Below are 17672 nucleotides of genomic sequence, written 5' to 3' on the forward strand. Positions count from 1 at the left end.
ACTAGTCCCTGCTGTTTAGCTTACAGTCTAATAAGGGGGGGCGGGGTGGGGAAAGCAAGCAGCGATACAAAAACAATATATACAGGACACTTTGGAGATAATTAAGGGAAATTAAGATTAAGGAGTGTTAGGGTCAGGGTTTTCGACCACCACCAAGGAAGATCCATAGACAATGCCATCAGGCAAAAGGGCAGTTTATTGAACTGTTGTGCACCAGTGGAAACTCAGTTATGAGACTCGAGTTCCCTCCTTAAGGCTGGGCCTTAAATATCCTTCTGCATGTAGGTTCTCCCCCCCTCCCCCTCCCTTCCAGTCTTTCATCTGTTACACACCATTGTTGCCGGCATGTATGGCTCCCTTCAGCCCTTGTCTGTTACATGCTATTCTTGGAACCTTGGCATTTTTATGTTACTGGGGTTGGCCTCGAAGTTTTTATCTGTTACCCACTGCAGCTGGGACCTTGGCATATTTGTAGTTCTGAACTTCCAAGGCTGGGCAGCTCCTTGCTGAACTTCCAAGACTGGGCAATTTCCAGCTCAGACCTCCCTCAGGAGGATTTGGAAAAGCCTCTTAACAGAAGATGTTTTTTTAGCTGGGATGTGAGAAAGCCCCAGGGCCAGAGAAAGATAGGAATGAGGAAGGTGAGAATCCCAGGAATGTAGACAGCCAATGAAAATAGTGTCAGGAGAGAGAGTCACTTGTTCAAGAAAGATCAAGGAAGACTCACTAGATCTGAAAGTCCAGGTTATGAAGGACTTTAAAAGCTAAACTAATACTTATTTTTTTGAACCTAGAGGTAATAAGGAACTATTGGAGTTTTATGACTAGGGGAGTGTGTGGTCAAACCTATTCTTTAAGAAGGCCAATGGGGAAAGACTTAAAGCAAGGAGGAAGATCAGAAGGCTATTAATAATAGTCAAGGTAGGATGGTGATATTGTCAGAAGAGAGATGAAATAAATAAGTAATAAAAAATGTTAATTCCATATATTTTTAGCTTGATGGATTATACCTGAGTACATAATACTTAACCATTACTCTAAAGATCATCTTTTAAATAAAATTTAAAACATGTTAGCTATAAAAAGATCATATATATATATACATATATATATACACACACACATATGACTGCTTTGGGCCTTTCCCAACCCTTCAGTCAAAAAAATTCTGCCATGAAATCATCCTTATCTCTCCCCCAAACCCACCCCTTCTCCTAACTTCTCTTTGTATTAAGGGCACCATATTCTTTTAGCCACTCATGTTCAAAATAGATGAATCATTCTTAACTCTATTCTACTCACTCCACCCCACTGTATTTTAGTCACTTTCAACATACCTTGCTTCTATTACCTATACTCTACTTGCACCACCGCCATCCTAGTTCAGACTTTCATCATACCTGACTAGTTTACTGCAGTAACCTAATTTATAGGCCTTCTGTATTAGGATCCTTCATATAAGTACCAGGTTGTAATTCATTTTTTTCTTTCAATTTTATTTTTAATTCCAAATTGTCTTCCTTCTCTTTCTCTCTTAGCAATTGAAAAGACAAGAAAAACAAAAGTCTTATGAATATACATATTTATGCAAAAATATTCCCACATTAGCCATACTCGAAGAAAGGAAAAAAAAATGTTTTACCCATCACTCTGTCAGTTTTCTTCCTGGAGTGGATTGACTGCTTCATCTTGAGTCCTTAGTATTTGTGGTTGGTCATTGTTTGGATCAATTACTAAATCTTTCAAAGTTGATTATCTTTATTTTATTGCTGTTAATTGTATAAATTGTTCTGGTTCTGCTCACATCATTTGGCACTAGTTCATACAAGTCTTCCCAGAGTTTTCTGAAACCATTTCTTTCACCATTTATTACAATACAAATGATATTTTATTGCATTCTACTACCATAATTTGTTCATCCATTCTTCAATTGATGGGCATCCCCTCAGTTTCTAATTCTTTCCTACCAAAAAATAGCTACTATAAATATTTTTATATATTAGGTCTTTTTCCTCATTCTCTTATCTTCTTGGGTATATAGACTTAGTAGAGTTATTGCTTGGTCAAAGGATATGCACAGTTTAATAACTTTGGGGGTATAGTTCTAAATTGCTTTACCTAATGGTTAAACATAGTTGAAGTTCCTATAGGACTATCTATCCTCTAACCGCTCTACTGTAAAGGGTTAATATTATAGTTGAGACTGAAAAAAATCTAAATTTAAATGGTCACCAAGGGAAATCCCAAATAATAAAATACCCAAGTCAGCTGCCAGATTTTTATGGTGATTTAATTACTACAGGAGGAAGAAAATATTAGAGGGAGAGAGGGGGTGGGGGGAGAGAAGGAAAGAGGGAGAGAAGGAAAGGAGTTTAACTCAGAACCACTCTGGCTCAGGCTGAGCCAAAGCGGGTGTTAAGGCCTTGGAAAGCCAAGGCAGAGAAAAGGGTCAGTCCTTATCACTCACAGGATTGGTCTGAAGGAAAGCTGTCTGCAGCGCTCCTCTAAGCTCAAGCTCCAGGATGGAACTCAACTCTAGCCCTCTCCACAGGAAGTCATGAGAACTCCAGAAGCTGTTCTCTACCTCACTTCCTGCATCTCACATGTGCCCATGGTGGCTCAAGCTTGACTTAGGACCGCCCAGAGGTCTGTCCTTTTTTTGCACATGTCTGTTGAAGGCCATCTCTTCAGATAATTAAATCTTGAGTTTAATGCAGACCTTCCTAATCTTGTTAAACTAAGAAGGGAGAAGAAATGTAGTTTCTAAGACCTGATTCTGTTATTCCAAGTATCTCTATTGTTATTGATCAGGAAATAGCTAAATCAGATCTTCTAAAGAATGGTCTGATTAGGGTGGAATAGTTTTGAAATTCACACTACTGACCTCTAATCTTGCATCTTCAACTGCCTTTAAGACATCTTCCAACTGGTTTTCCAGGAGACATCTAAAACTCACATGTCTGAAATTCATCATTTTTCCCCTTAAGCTCTCCCCAACAACACACACAATTTCCCCTATTCCTAAAGAAGGCAACACCATCCTCCCAATTCCTCATGCTTGCAATCTGGGAATCATTCTCAACTTCTCACTGTTTCTCACCTCCCATATCCAATCTGTGACCAACATCAGTCAATTTCACCCAACTATAAGCCCTCTGACCCTGCCACCATTCTAGTGCAGTCCCTCATTGCCTCATACATGGGCTATTGCAACAGCCTGCTGGTGGATCTACTTGTCTCAAGTGTTTCCCTAATCCAACCTCTCCACCATTCAGTCACTAAAGTGATCTTCCTAAAAAAAAGATCAAACTATGTCAACCTCACCCCCTCAGTAAACTCCAGTAGCTCCAGATCACCTCCAGGATCAAATACAAAATTCTTGTTGAGCATTCAAAACCTTTCATAATTTAGCCTGCTCCAATCTTTCCATTCTTCTTATACCTTTCTTTCAATACACACTGGCATTGGCTTCATGCAATTCCACTAAGACTTATAAGGTTGACTGGGTTCTCTTAGAAAATGAGGCCTTTATAAGAGAAACTTACTGCTAAGATTTCCCCACCAGGGTCCTGCTTTTTTTTTCCCCTAATTTTAACTGCATTGATTTTATTTGTGCAGAAACTTGATTTTACATAATCCAGATTCTCCATTTTACCTCCTGTGAACCTCTCTATCTTGTTTGGTTATGAATTCTCCCTCTTCATAGATCTGACAAGTAATTTCTTCCATACTACATTGGTTTGCTTATATCAACCTTTATGTCTAAATCATGTACTCTGAGATCATCTTTCTAAATACAATGTGGGATATTGGTCAAGGAGTTGGTTTCTTTAGGAGTTTATTTTATAACTTTTTCAATCTATTTTTCTAAGTTAATTATTTAGAGACTTTATATCCTTTTCTTTTCATCTGAGCTATGTTTATATATCATATTTTCAGCTCTATTCTTTTCATCAAGAATGCTTGGATGTACTGCACCCAGGAATGGGTGCCATCTAGCAGCATTGTCAAACACTCTCTAGTTCCTTGTCACAGATCCAGAATGGAGAAAAGAGGTTGTGAGGGTTGGTCCAAGATGCAGACTGAGCATGGAACAAGTTCTGAGAAACAAGCAGTAGCTATATGGTTCTGATCTCAGTAGCAAAGCTCCTAGAACAGTGATAGCAAACGTATAGAACAGGTGCCAAAGATGAGACACAGAGTGCTCTTGGTGGGCATGTGGGCCACCCTTCCCTCCCAATCCTCCTAGCCCCACCAGAATTTGTTACTAGAAAGGCAGAGGGATTTGGATGGAGCTGCTCCCCTCTCCCTCTCCACCCTGCCTAATGATATTTTTTCACATCCCCCATCCCTCTGCCCAGCAACCCAATGGAAGTGCTTCCTTTCTCCCTAGTCTGAGGAGAAGGGAGAGTGAGCCAAAGCACAGCACTGTGTCTCTGGTGGGGGAAGCTGGCATGGCACTCAGTCTAGGGTAGCAGTGATGGTGAACCTTTTAAAAATGGATGCTGGGCCCTGCCCCCCCAACCAAGTGCTGTGCTAGGCCACCCCCCCCAGAGACTGTGTGTGGTGTCCCTCCCTCCACTATAGGATGGGTACACCCCCAACCTCCCTTATCCCACAGAGGGGAGGGAGAAAACATTCCCATTGGTCTGTTGGACTGAGGGGCAGGGGATATGGAAAATGTCATCAGGCACAATGGAGAGGGAAGGGTCGCAGCTCCTGAGTCCTTCTGCCTTTCTAGTAGTAATGAACTCCAAGGGATGATGAGGTGGGGAGGGTAGCCAAGTGCCCATAGAGAGTGCTCTGTGTGCCATCTTTGGCACCCATACTATAGGTTTGCCATAACTGGTCAAGGGGATGGGGGTGGGCCTGGCACTCCATCTTTAAAAGGTTCACCGCCTCTAAAAGGTTTGCTATCACTATCCTAGACCAAAGGGATAAACCAGCATGTCAGTAACGACTGAGCAGGCAATAGTCTACTGAAATTCCTGTCTAGAAACAAACTTATAGACCCAGAGCTGGGCCAGCAATTTGCAGAATGCAGACTAGGAAGGCAATGAACAGACCTCCTCCTGTATCAAAAAGCAGACCAGGAAGGCAATGAACAGACCTCCTCCTGGATCATACCACTGCAGGAGCACTGAAAGCTTGAAAGCCCTCAGCCATATAGGACATAAGAGAACAGAAGCTCAGGCCAAATACCCTTCCCTTTAGAAGTGGGCAGTGTCCAGAACTAAGAAATAGACTGGAAGAATGAGCAAACTAAAAGAAAAGAATCTGATGACAAAAACTACTCTGGTAGCAGAGAACCTTAAAACTCAAGCATGAAAAAAGAGAATCACTCAAAAAAAATGTAAGTAAACACTTAAAGAAAAATGGTAATTCAGACACAAGAGTAAGTGGTAAAAAATTATTTTAAAAACTAAATGAGAACAGAGAGGAAAAATTGGGAAAAGATGGAAGAGTAGAAAGATATGAAAAGATAATTATGAAAATACATGTATAATCATGAATATATGAAAAGAGAATTGTAAGGATTGGGGGAAGGGAGATCTGGAATTCTGAAGATGAGGACTGAAAGAAGTTGAGTGGCAGTTGAGGAGCAAAGACTTTTGGGAGAACAAACGGTTCCGAGGGGATTCTGAGGATCCTCTGGGTCTTCTGACTTGGGACCTGAAGCTGTGAAGTCCAGTTGCTGAAGGATTACTGAAGCCACCTGAGAGGACCCTGCTTCTTTCTCCAAACTTGTTGCTGTTCTCCCGGCAAATATACAACTATTACCTCCCTCAACCTGAAAAAGACAAATCAGTCTGGGGGGGGGGGGAGGGAAGAGGGGGCTGTTTGGACTCTCAAAGGAGGGCACACCTTCTGTGATCCTCCCTGAACTATTTTCTACTTATTTCTCTTAGGACAAATTAGTGATTAAGTTATAGAAAAGGGGATAGTTAGCCGGGAAGGGGTGGAGACATTTGTTGGGCACTGTTTACAGGCCCTTCAGATTATGGACTGCATAGGATCTTGGCAGGGCCTCCTAACTCCTCTCACCTCATCTAGTTTACCCTAACCCAAATAATAAACCCCTCGGTAGCAGTCAGATACTTGTGTTGGCCTTTCAATAAATATTTGGAAGAGTTACCTCAAAACTAGGGTCCGGTCTCACAAGGGGCACCTGAGATCATTTCCTCTGTGGTATGACCTAGACTAAGGCCTGCCACTAAATCGTCATTGAGGAAGAAGCTTAGACACCATCCACAAGTGGGGCTGACTGGGGAAGAGTGATATCTAATCCCCTCAGCCATTTCCTCAAAGGGTATCAAGTGACAACTGACAGCCTGCTATCACTTAAGTGATAGAGAAGGAGCTGCCATTCCTTCTCTAACATAGGCATTTCCTCACACCATGTTCCTACTCCCATAACCCATCCAATACCTTACTGGTATACCACCTTATCCAGTGAACTAAACCATTTATTATAATAACAAGAAGATCTGTTTTTACAGAATATAGGTAAAAGAGTTAAAAAACTTAACTGAAGAAAATAATTCATTGAAAATCAGATATGGACAAATGGAAGCTACTGACTCCATGCAAAATCTAGAAATAAAGTAAAAAAAAAAATGGGGGGGGCGGGGTGGACACAGAAGAAAATAAAGAAGCCCTGGGACAGAAAGAGATCTAAGAGATGTCCTGACTTGGTGCCCAGAATTAGTCTTCTCTCCTTCCCTAGATACTAGAATGATCCAACTGTTGTATGGTCCTGGCTGTCATCTATAAGCCCTGTATATGCTATAGTCCAACTTCCTAAGCCATCTAGGACTGGAAAAATTACTCATTTCTTCTTTCCTCTTCCCATCAGAATTCAGTCTACTGTGTTCCTTAGATCTTTGTTGATCTGTGAGGGATGAGCCAGACCTTAATGCTTCCTCTCACACTGCCATCTTGACTTCACCTCCCAATATTTATTCCTAAAACAAAGATTTAGTCATGACAGTTGGCTGCTCCAGAAGGTTCAGTGCCTTCCCATCTTCAGGATAAAATATAAATTCTTTTTGGACATCTGAAGCTCTTCACAGTATGGCTGCATTCTGCCCTCCAGATTCATTACTCCCACTCACAAAACACACCATGATAAACCTGGCTTTCCACTTGTTCTCCATACATAACATCCCACTGTGGGATACAGAATCTTTGTCCTCATTCTCTTCTAGCTACAGTTTCTTATAACTCCTGAGGCTTAACTCAAGTGCTACCTTCCTTAAGAAACGTTCCTGTTCCTTTCCCACCCACCTAGCCTCCCACTGTTCAACTCCCTTCCTTGTATATATCCTATTTTTACTTATCTGTAAACATCTATTCCTTCACATGCATACCATAGGAAAATGTAAATTTATTGATGACAGGGATTGTTTCACTTTTCAAATTGTATCCCCATTGCTTAGCTTAGTACCTGGCACAGAATAAGTGCTTTATAAATGTTACTGATTACTGATTGAACCTTGAATGGTTTACCAGTTTTTTAAAAGCTACTGCTTAGACAGCTGCTTAGTTTATATATTATAAAATTACAAACTCTAAAGTATACATAAGCTTTAAAATCCATACATATGTTTTAGAATTATGTGTGTTGAATTATTTCTTCTCTCCTCTGAACATCCATCTGGCAGCAGGCTTAATTTAGCCTATAACTTCCAGTGACATGCCAGTTTGCTATAGAATTGAGAATTCTTTTTCTTTCTATGTTAATTCTAGAATGGCCTTTTTCCCTAGCCTAGTCATATTACATTTTCTAATTCTATGTAGAATTGGTAAAGATCACCTGACATCAAGATTTCCAGAGGTAAAACTTCAGCTATCATGTTTGAATATAAATAGCTATGATATTTCCTTAGTATTAATTCTTTTGCACTCTAATTCAAGTGTATAATCAAAAAAATGAAAAACAGAATAGATGTCCTTGTTAAGGAAGTCTCCCTCTCTTAGAGTTCTTATTCTGGAAATTATCCAGAAAAATATTCTTTCTCTTCAGACTATTTATTTTGGTTTTAAATAGTCAATTTCTAACATGTGTTAAGAGCAATGGAGTTTTTCTGTTCAGCTTTTCTTGCACAATTGAAAGAAATACTCCTTTCTCCAAACTCCTTACATACCTGGTGTTAATGTCACCCATTTGGTATTTATTAGTTATGACTATGAGGTAATGAGAACAAATTCTGTGAATGAAGTGGAAAATTGGTCTACTTACCTCTTATATTTATTGATTAAGATTTCTCTTTTGTTCTGGATCTGTGATTTCAGTGATACAAGGAATTCTCAGGAAGGAAACTCCTATAAATAGTGCCAATCAGAAGCTAATCTGCCATTTATTTTCTTAGAAAGTTTCTTGGGACACTGAGAGATTAAGTAACTTAAAATTTGGACCCTGGTGTGCCTAACTCAGGCAATCTATCTCCTCCAGCTGTTTCTTGCTTCATTTCATAAGTCACAGGAGTTGTGCTAGAAAGTATAATCAAGAATGTCGAGCTGGAAAGAATCACAGTGACTATCTAGTTCAACTAGCTCAACCTTATTTTGCAAATGAGGAAACTGAAGCCCAAAGAGGTTGATTAAGTTGCCCAGGTTCACATTGAGATGATAAGTAGCATAGCCAGGACTCACACCTGCATCTCCTAACTCCATAGCCTTTGTTCTTGCCACTGCCTTTAATGTGTGTCTGTCAGAGTTCCCTAACTAAAGTGTTTTCAGCCTGAATTGTTGTAATACTGCAAATCATTGGACAGGTCTAAAAACCTGACTCACCTAAAAATTGCAAACTTAAGGAATATTCCCATATGCTTGAAAATGCTGGAAGATAAAGAAAAGATGCTCAGAAGTGTTGGGAAAGATTAAGGGGGATAGAAGAAGGAAGGTAGAATAAGATACAGATGATGAGAAAGTGGAGATAGCATTGTGTTGGATCCCTATAAAATCTGAGTAAATCTGAGCATCTGTACCTACTACTTCTGAGGCCTTTGAGACTGTGCAACCTCTCTCTCTTTCTTTCTCTCTCTCTCACACACACACATACACACACACACACACCCCGCTGAATAAAGCCATGTGAACTTTGCTAGTAGCAAGTCTTCTACCTGCTCATTAGAGTGATTTATGGGGGAACAACCCCCCCCCCCAGAATTTCACTCCACACAGTAGGTGTTATATAAATGTTTATTCTCTACTCTTTCTTCCCCTTTTTCTTTGATTTCTTTAAAATAGAGACCTAATCATAAGTCAGAGAGCATGCACAGTTTGGTAAATTTCCTAGCATAGTTCCAAATTACTATCAAAAGTGACTGGACCAACTCACAGCTCCACTAACAATGCAATTCTGTGACCTGTTTTTCTCCAGTCCCACCAGCATTTCTCATTTTTCCTCTTTTGTCATCTTTTGTAGTCTTAGAAGTGTGAGGTAAAGTTGCTTTAATTTTAATTTCTCGAATTATTAATGCTTCAGAGCATTTTCCCCATGATTGTTGATAACTTGGATTTTGTCTTTTGAAAACTACTTGTTCATATCCTTTGATCATTTATCATTTGAGGAGTGAAGAATTTGGCTGCTGTGTGGAAAATGAATTAGAAAGAGGAAGCACTTGAGATAAGACCAATTAGAAGACCATTGTAGTAATCCAGGCAGAATGTGATGAGAACCTAAGCTAGGGGAGTGACCATGTGGGTAGAAGGAATAGGATGGTTATGAAAGATGTTATGGAGGTAGATTATACAAGACTTGGCAACTATTTAGTTGTAAGTGAGTTGAGAGGGAAGAATCAAGGGAAAATCTGAGTGTTTTGGAGGATGACCCTTGACTGAAGTAAGGAAATAGGGAAGGGGGAGATTATGAGGAAAAAAAAATAATAAGTCCTCTTTTGAACATAAAAAGTTTTATAACTTTGGGATTTGTCCAGTTGAAAATGTCCAGTTGACAATTGTCAATATAAGAATACAAATTAGGAGAGATTGAAGTTGTATATATAAATCTGCAAGTCATGTGCATGGAGATGATCATTAAACTCATGGAAACTGATGAGATCACAGAGAAACCTTGGGTGATGAATATTTGATTTCCATGAATGAATGAAAAAAGAGGCACTAGGAAAGTCTTTATTATGTGCCAGGCATTGTGCTAAGAGCTGGGAATAAAAATACAAAAGTGAAATAGTCCCTGCACTCAAGTAGTTTATATTCCAACATTCTATTATTATAAGAGTGAAATGGCAGACCCTTAAATCTTAGGAATGGTGAATCAGTTGGAGGCACTTTTTCCTGAAGCAATGGAAGTACTACTGTAATAGTTAAAGGAATTGTAGAGGACAGAAGAGGTACAGGAGATAAGGAAGATTTTCTAACAGGGAATGGAGGAGTTGAAGGGATAGAGGGAATATGGATGCTGGTGAGGTAAAAGGGGAGAGATACCACCTGCTGAAAGGCAGTCTTTGAAAAATGGGGTTCCTGAGAAATGGGCCAACTGTGATAGCCTGAGGGGATGTCTTCTCTATTGATTGATGTTGAAGATACCCCAGAGCAGGTAAGCATGGACCCTTCTGAGGGACAAGCCTCCCCCAGACCGAGATCGCCTGGTCCGATGAGGACCGTTTATTGTTGAATGGCTGTCCTTAGGTTCAGCACCCTCTATGTCCCCCTAAAATGATAGTCCTCTTATCTGACTCCAGGTTATTTAACTCAAGATGAATTTAATAACAAGTTTGGATTTGGAAGATATCAGATAAGAGGGAAATCAGGATTTCCCTCGATTGGGTTTGAGTCTCTCTCAGCTTTTGAGCTGAGGCCAGGCCTTACAGGCTGGTGGAGGGTTTCTTTTATTCCTGTCTATGCTAATCTATGCTAGTTTTCTTAAGTTCAAAGTCTTTAGCAGTAGACAGCAAGAGGAAGAAAAGGTTCTGACCTTCAGAGCTGGTTGGGCCTGCCTCTTCAGTGTGATGCCCCTAAAGACTGGCTTTATAGTTCAAACCGTTCCCCTTAAATCCTTTTGTTTGATATGATCACAGGAATCCAGGTAGAGCACACAGTTGGGAAAATCCAGGAATAGAGGTACTTCTATCCTGAGACAAGGAGAGAGAACTCCTTCCAGTCCTAGGGTCAGGAAAGAGAGAGCTTCGAGAGCAACTGTCACTCTCCAAGTTCCCCTCCCCCCACCAACTGTCATTGCTGTTCATCAATTTCACTCTAACCTTCCAATTGCTGTTTGCTCTAACTCAGTGGCAGAAAGTCCAGAGCTTAATTCAATTTTCCTTTCCACACTGCTGAGTTAGCAAAGTAATTGAACACTATCATGAAAACTGTATTAGGGGATTATTTTAAGTGGTCTCTCCTCTACAACATTACAAAATTCAATGATATTTATTAATAAATTCATTCTGTTCATGTGAATTTAATTGTAATGCTATCCATTTATTTTATATCCCTGTACTAATTTCATTATCTGCAGAATGAAATACATTCTTCTGGCTGATGGGATTGTTTTGAGTACTATAAAAATAATTTTAAAGTCCTTTGCAAATTATAAATATTAACATTATAATTACTAGAAAATATACTTCTTGTATAATATAAATAATTTAACTACAATTTTTTTTTATTACAGGATGGAAGACTCACATTTCATCCAGGAAATCAGACAGTGGCACTTCCTTTTATAAATTTCATGAAAAAACGTGGCACCCTTTTTCTCAATGCATACACAAATTCCCCAATCTGTTGCCCATCACGTGCAGGTAAGGATATCCTTAATATATATTAATTGAAATAAATAACAACATGAAATTTAGAAATGTCATTAGTATAAGACTTCAGAGAACCCATTATGATCAATGACTTTTCCTGAGTGTCTGTTAATATGCTAATTATGATAGTAAATGTTTCTAGATTCAGACTTCACTTACTGCCATGCAGTTTTTATTTCTCTTCTTCATATCTCAGATTAGTATGGTCATCTCAATAGTTTGTCATTCTTGGAGAAATAGTTATACTAGCAAAATGTCAGTGGCATTAACAATGCATAATTAAAGAACAGTATGTTAGAGCACGAATTGAGTTGAAAGTTTAATCTTTTATCTTTTCTCCAACACAATTTTTCTTGGCTTCTGTGTAACTTCTTTGTACTTTTAAGTATGTATAGCACATAGCAGTTTGACCTGTATCAAATATATTTAGTTATTCTCTGGAGTTCCCCAAGTTAAAGATACTCATTAGTTCATTTGCACATGTTTCCAACACATCTATGAACTAAAATCTCTAAAGGAAACCTAAAATTTATATTATGGAGTCTGTGGGTTCAGAATTTGATTTAGTTTCTTTTTCAATCCACACTTGTAATTAAACTTGGGAAAATCATGGCTAGGAAATTCCCTGTATTGCAGATGGACAGCTGCCCTGCAATTTATAAGCTTAGAGTGTACTGGCTTTGGGCTCTGACCCCACTGCCACAGTATGTCAGTGAAGGGACTTGAACCAGGGTATCCCCAAATGGATAAAGAAAGGCACTCTACCCATTTTGCTATTTTGTTGTTTAGTCATTTCAGCTGTATCTGACTCTTTGTGACCTCTTTTGAGGTTTTCTTGGCAAAGATTCTGAAGGGGATTATCATATCCTTCTGCAGGTCATTTTAAAGATGAGGAACAGAAGAGGCACAGATGAGGCAAGCAGGGTTAAGTGTCTGAAGCTGTATTTAAATTCAGATCTTCCTGTCTTCAGCCCTGACATTCTATTAACTGCACCAACTAGCTGCTGGGTTGTATATTTTTTACATTATTCTTCATTGAAATAGGAAATGAGGATCTTTTGCATCAGTATTTCAAAGGATTGGTGAAAATATCAACACGTATTTTCCTTCCAAAAATAAAGATTCCAATCCAGCCACTTTCTCAACCTTGTCCTGCAGCTCTTGTCCATGGTCTTCCATAAATCATTCAAGTGCAGCATCTAGTAACAAATTTTGTAAATATGAGGCAATATGCATATGAGTCAGTAATTATGAATATCCTCTCAGCCCTTTTTTTGTTGTTACCCTTATAATAAGGTCCAGTTTTTTCCAGCTCTTCATATATTCTCTTCCAGATACTTTGAGAATCATGCCTTCAAAATTGTTACCTGTAGCACAGACCTCTTCTCTGTATACTTATTCTAGATTTGACACTTTCCCCATTTTTTTCCTTTAGTGCCATTTGTGCTTCTTCATGTAGCACATTGGAAGCTGTAATATTACTCAGTTTCTGACTTCTAAGTACCTTTATCTTTCTTTACCCATGATCTCCTAATTACCACATCTAATACCTATTTCTGGTTTCAACCCCCTTATAGCACCTTACACTCCCTGAATAGTTTCTTCATAGGTTGTTGTGACACAGGTCCATTAGACTGAATGTTCCTTGAGAATAGGACTTATGGAATTGTTTTGCACAATTGCACAAGTATAATTGATATCAAATTCCTTGACTTATTAAGGATGGAAAAGAGGGAGTGCTAGAATTTGGAACTCAACATTTTTAAAAACAAAGGTTAAAAAATTGAGAAAAATAAAATTAAAAACAAATTTAAATGAGAGCAAGAACTGTCTTTTCCATCTGTTTCTCTAGCACCATGCTTGACACATAGTAGGTACTTAATACTTCCTAACTCATTCCTCTTTCATTTCTCATGCTACCTTTCTGGCTACTGCCTTTCAATTGGCAGAGGGGACTAGTTTATCATCACTGTCATATTAATTATAATATTTATAGGGAAAATGTGTTGGGGATTGAAGAACAGGGGATACTGAAGTTTTTGAAACAGGGAATGGAGGAGTTGAAGGGAGAGAGGGAATATGGCTACCAGTGAGGTAAAAGGAGAGAGATGTCCCCTGCCGAGAGGCTATTTTTGAAAAATGGGGTTCCTGAGAAATGGGCCACTTATCATAGCCTGAGGGAATGTCTTTATGGATTGATGTTGCAGATACCCCAGAGCAAATGAGCACAGACCCTCCTGAGGGACAAGCCTCACCCCAGACCAAGGTCACCCAGCAGGGGTCTAATGAGGACCCTTTATAGTTGAATGACTATCCTGAGATTCAGCTCCTGTTATGTGCCCTGAAATTATAGTCCTCTTATCTGACTGCAATATTCAAATAAAGATAACAAGTTAATAACAAGTTTCGATTGGGGAGATATCAGGGAAGAGGGATTTCCTTAGATGAGGTTCGAGTCTCTCTCATCTTTTGAGCTGAGGCCAGGCCTCACAGGCTAGTTGAGGATTTCTTTATTTCTTTCTATTCTAATCTGTGCTAGTTTTCTTAAGTTCAAAATCTTAGCAATAGACAGCAAGAGGAAGAAAAGTTCTGACTTTCAGAGCTGGTTGGGCCTGTCTCTTTGGGCTGACACCCTAAAGACCAGCCTTACAGTCCAAACTGCTTCCCTTTTGTCCAATGAACATGATCACAGGAATCCAGGTAGAGCACACAGTTTGTAAATTCAAGAATAGAGGTACTTCTATCCAGAGACAGGGAGAAAGGCTCCTTCCAGTTCCAGGGCCAGGAAGCAAGAGAGTCACGAGACCAACTCCCACTCCCAGTTGCCCCTTCCCCCACCAACTGTCATTCTTGTCAATATCTTCTCTCTAACATTCCAACTCCTGTTGGTTCCAACTCAGTAGTAGAAAGTCCAGAACTTGCTTTCATTTTCCTTTCCACAATATCTAGATTTGGGATTCCCACAAAATTGGACTCAGACCGTGGAAGTCACTTTACTCAATCAATATTAAATGAAATTTATAAAAATCTAAGAATATATGCAACATACCACACACCATATCATCCCCAAAGTTCAGGGCAAGTATGAATTTTCTTCAGAGCTCTATTCTAGTTTCCTTACTCTAGGTGATCTCATTAACTACCATGAATTTAATTATCATTTAATTTAATCAATGAAATACCATATGCACTCATTTTTATTCTTATGATATTGATTTTTATTTTTGCTCTGATAACTCAGTGATAGGTAATTGTGCATAGCCAACTAATTTGGAAATAACTCCCACATTAATTATCTGTTAAAGCATAATCATGTTCCATTTTTGTATTATTATTTGGTACTTTCACAGGTTATTGTCTTATCAAAGGAAGTATTCCTGGTAACATGAATGAAGGTGTGAGTTTTTAATCTCATTTTTCCTTGATTCTAAATCATCTTTTCCAATACCTTTTTTCCAGTCATCTTTTTCATAACTACCTTTGAGTCACAGAGCTTGAAAGTATATGTTAATTTAATTTGAAGGGTTTTATCAAGTTCTTAATAGGTTTTCTCTACTGCATCTTCTGAAATGTCTTTCTTAGAATACATTTATTTTTATGAAAGTCTTCTTGCAAATACTTATGAACAATATAAGATGATTAGATGTCCTATGAAATATTCCTTTTAAAATTTCTAATTCATTAAATATTTCCTAATTACATGTTAAAAAAAAAACTTATAACAATTTTTTAAAATTTTCAGTTCCATATTTTCTCCTTTCCTCCTGCCCCTTCATCCTATTTGAGAAGGCAGGCAATTTGATTTTGACCATTCACATAAGGTTATGCAAAATGTCTATATTAACTAGGTTACAAAATAAAACAGTAAAAATAAAACATTTTTAAAGTATGCTTCAATCTGCTTTCAAAATTCATCAGTCTTATTTTGTTGATAGTATTTTTTATCATATGTTCTTTGCAATTATTTTGGATCATTGTCTTGACCAAAGTGCCTAAGCCATTAATAGTTGATCATCCTTAAAATATTGTCGTTACTTTGTTCAATGTTCTTCTGATTGTAATAACTTCTCTTTGCAGGAATTCATATGTCTTTCCCAGTTTTTCTGAAACCATTCTGCTCATTATTTCTTACATCACAACAGTCTTCCATCACAATTATATACCACACCTTGGTCAGCCATTCCCTAATTGATGGTTATCTCCACAATTTCCAGTTCTTTGTCACCACAATAAGAACGGCTATAAATATTTTTGTACACATATGTCCATTTCCTTTTTATTTGATCTCTTGGGATTCAGACATAGTATTGGTATTGCTGGTTCAAAGAATAGGCAGTTTTATTGCCCTTTGGGGGTAGTTCCAATTGTTCTCCAAAATGGTTGGACAAGTTCACAACTCTACCAACAGTGCATTAGTATCCCAATTTTTCCACATCCCCTCCAGCATTTGTCATGTTCCTTTCTATCATGTTAGTCAACCTGATAGATGTAAAGTGGCACCTTGGAGTTTTTTTTTAATTTGTATTTTTGTAGTAAGTAGTGACTTAGAGCATTTTTTCATATGACTATTGATGGCTTTGATTTCTTCTTCTCAAAACTGCCTGTTCATTTCCTTTCACCTTACATCATTTGGGGAACAACTTTTATTTTTATAAATTTGTCCCACTTCCCTATACATTTGGGCAATGAATGAAGCCTTTATCAGAGAAATTTGCTACAAAAATGTTTTCCAGTTTTCCATCTAATTTTGATTACCCTCATTTGTTTGTTCAAAAGCTTTTTAATTTCACATATAATCAAAATTATCTGTTTTAATTTCCATAAAGTACTCTAGCTCTTGTTTGGACATAAACTCTCCCCTTATCCATAATTGACTAGTACATTTTTTCATGCTACCCTAATTATGATATCATTTTTTATGTCCAAATTATTTATCTATTTTGACCTTCTCTTGGTAAATGGAATGAGATAATCTTCTCTGTCTAGTTTCTATTCATGCTACTTTCAAGTGTAAGAATTAAAAATTACAATGCTGGTTGTAGTTTAACAGCTTTTTTAAATCAAAAGGAGGAGGAAGAGGAGAAAAATAGGAGAGAGGTGAAGTACTTAGCTTTTCTAATCTGTGACTGCCATTTTGGGCCCCCTACCATGCTGACTCTGAGGAGGGTAGTCACCATCAAACACTGAAGTCTATGAGCCCCTCAGTTCTCTGCCTGCCTCAGTTTATCCAGTCTAATCTCCACACATTAACACCTGACATCTCAGGGGCCAATTATGATTTTCTAAATTGCCTAGGGATGTTACAGGGAAAAGCATCCTGCTCAGTTGGTCTCACAATATTCTTGACTCCTTACTCCCTTTTGCTGAGGCTGGTCTATCCTCAATTTACTGAGTGGTATCTGATCTCCAGGTGACAGGAGATGACATCATGAGAGCAACACAGGAAAGAGAGAAATTTACTTCAGGCACCAGTGTTCCTGGCAACTTTTGTGAAATGTTACATTAATTCTTTACCCAAAAGCCTGGATTTGGGGGTTCATCAAAAACTGGATTATTATGATTTTTTAATTTTTTTCCATGACAAGGTTTTTAAGTATTCTTTTTTCCTTTTCTGTTATATTTTTGTAAATATTCATCTATTTCTCTTAAATTGTCAGTTTTACTGGAATGGGCAAAATAATTCCTAATAATTGCCCTAATTTCATATACACTGCTTATACATTGCATGTTTCATTTTTTATGCTAGTAATTTAGTTTTCTTTTTTAAATAAAATTAACTAATTTGGGTTTATACATGTTTTTCATAAAATAAGCTCCTGCTTTTATTTATTATTTCAGTTTTACTAATCTCTCCTTTGATTTTCAGAATTTCTATTTTGATTTTTAACTGGAGAT

General features: G+C 38.1%; 1 protein-coding gene across 6 annotated transcripts in view; it reads left to right on the forward strand.

Moving 5' to 3' along the window:
* Positions 1–17672, forward strand: part of ARSK (arylsulfatase family member K) — a 69238-nt gene that overhangs the window by 915 nt on the left and 50651 nt on the right. For all 6 annotated transcript variants that reach the window (XM_016431565.2, XM_001364779.5, XM_007487276.3 and 3 more), the window contains exon 2: positions 11639–11768. In XM_016431565.2, coding sequence (XP_016287051.1) covers positions 11639–11768 — 130 coding nt within the window. The remainder of the gene's footprint in view (positions 1–11638; positions 11769–17672) is intronic.

Source organism: Monodelphis domestica, chromosome 3, assembly GCF_027887165.1.
Source record: "Monodelphis domestica isolate mMonDom1 chromosome 3, mMonDom1.pri, whole genome shotgun sequence".
Lineage (NCBI taxonomy): Eukaryota > Metazoa > Chordata > Mammalia > Didelphimorphia > Didelphidae > Monodelphis > Monodelphis domestica.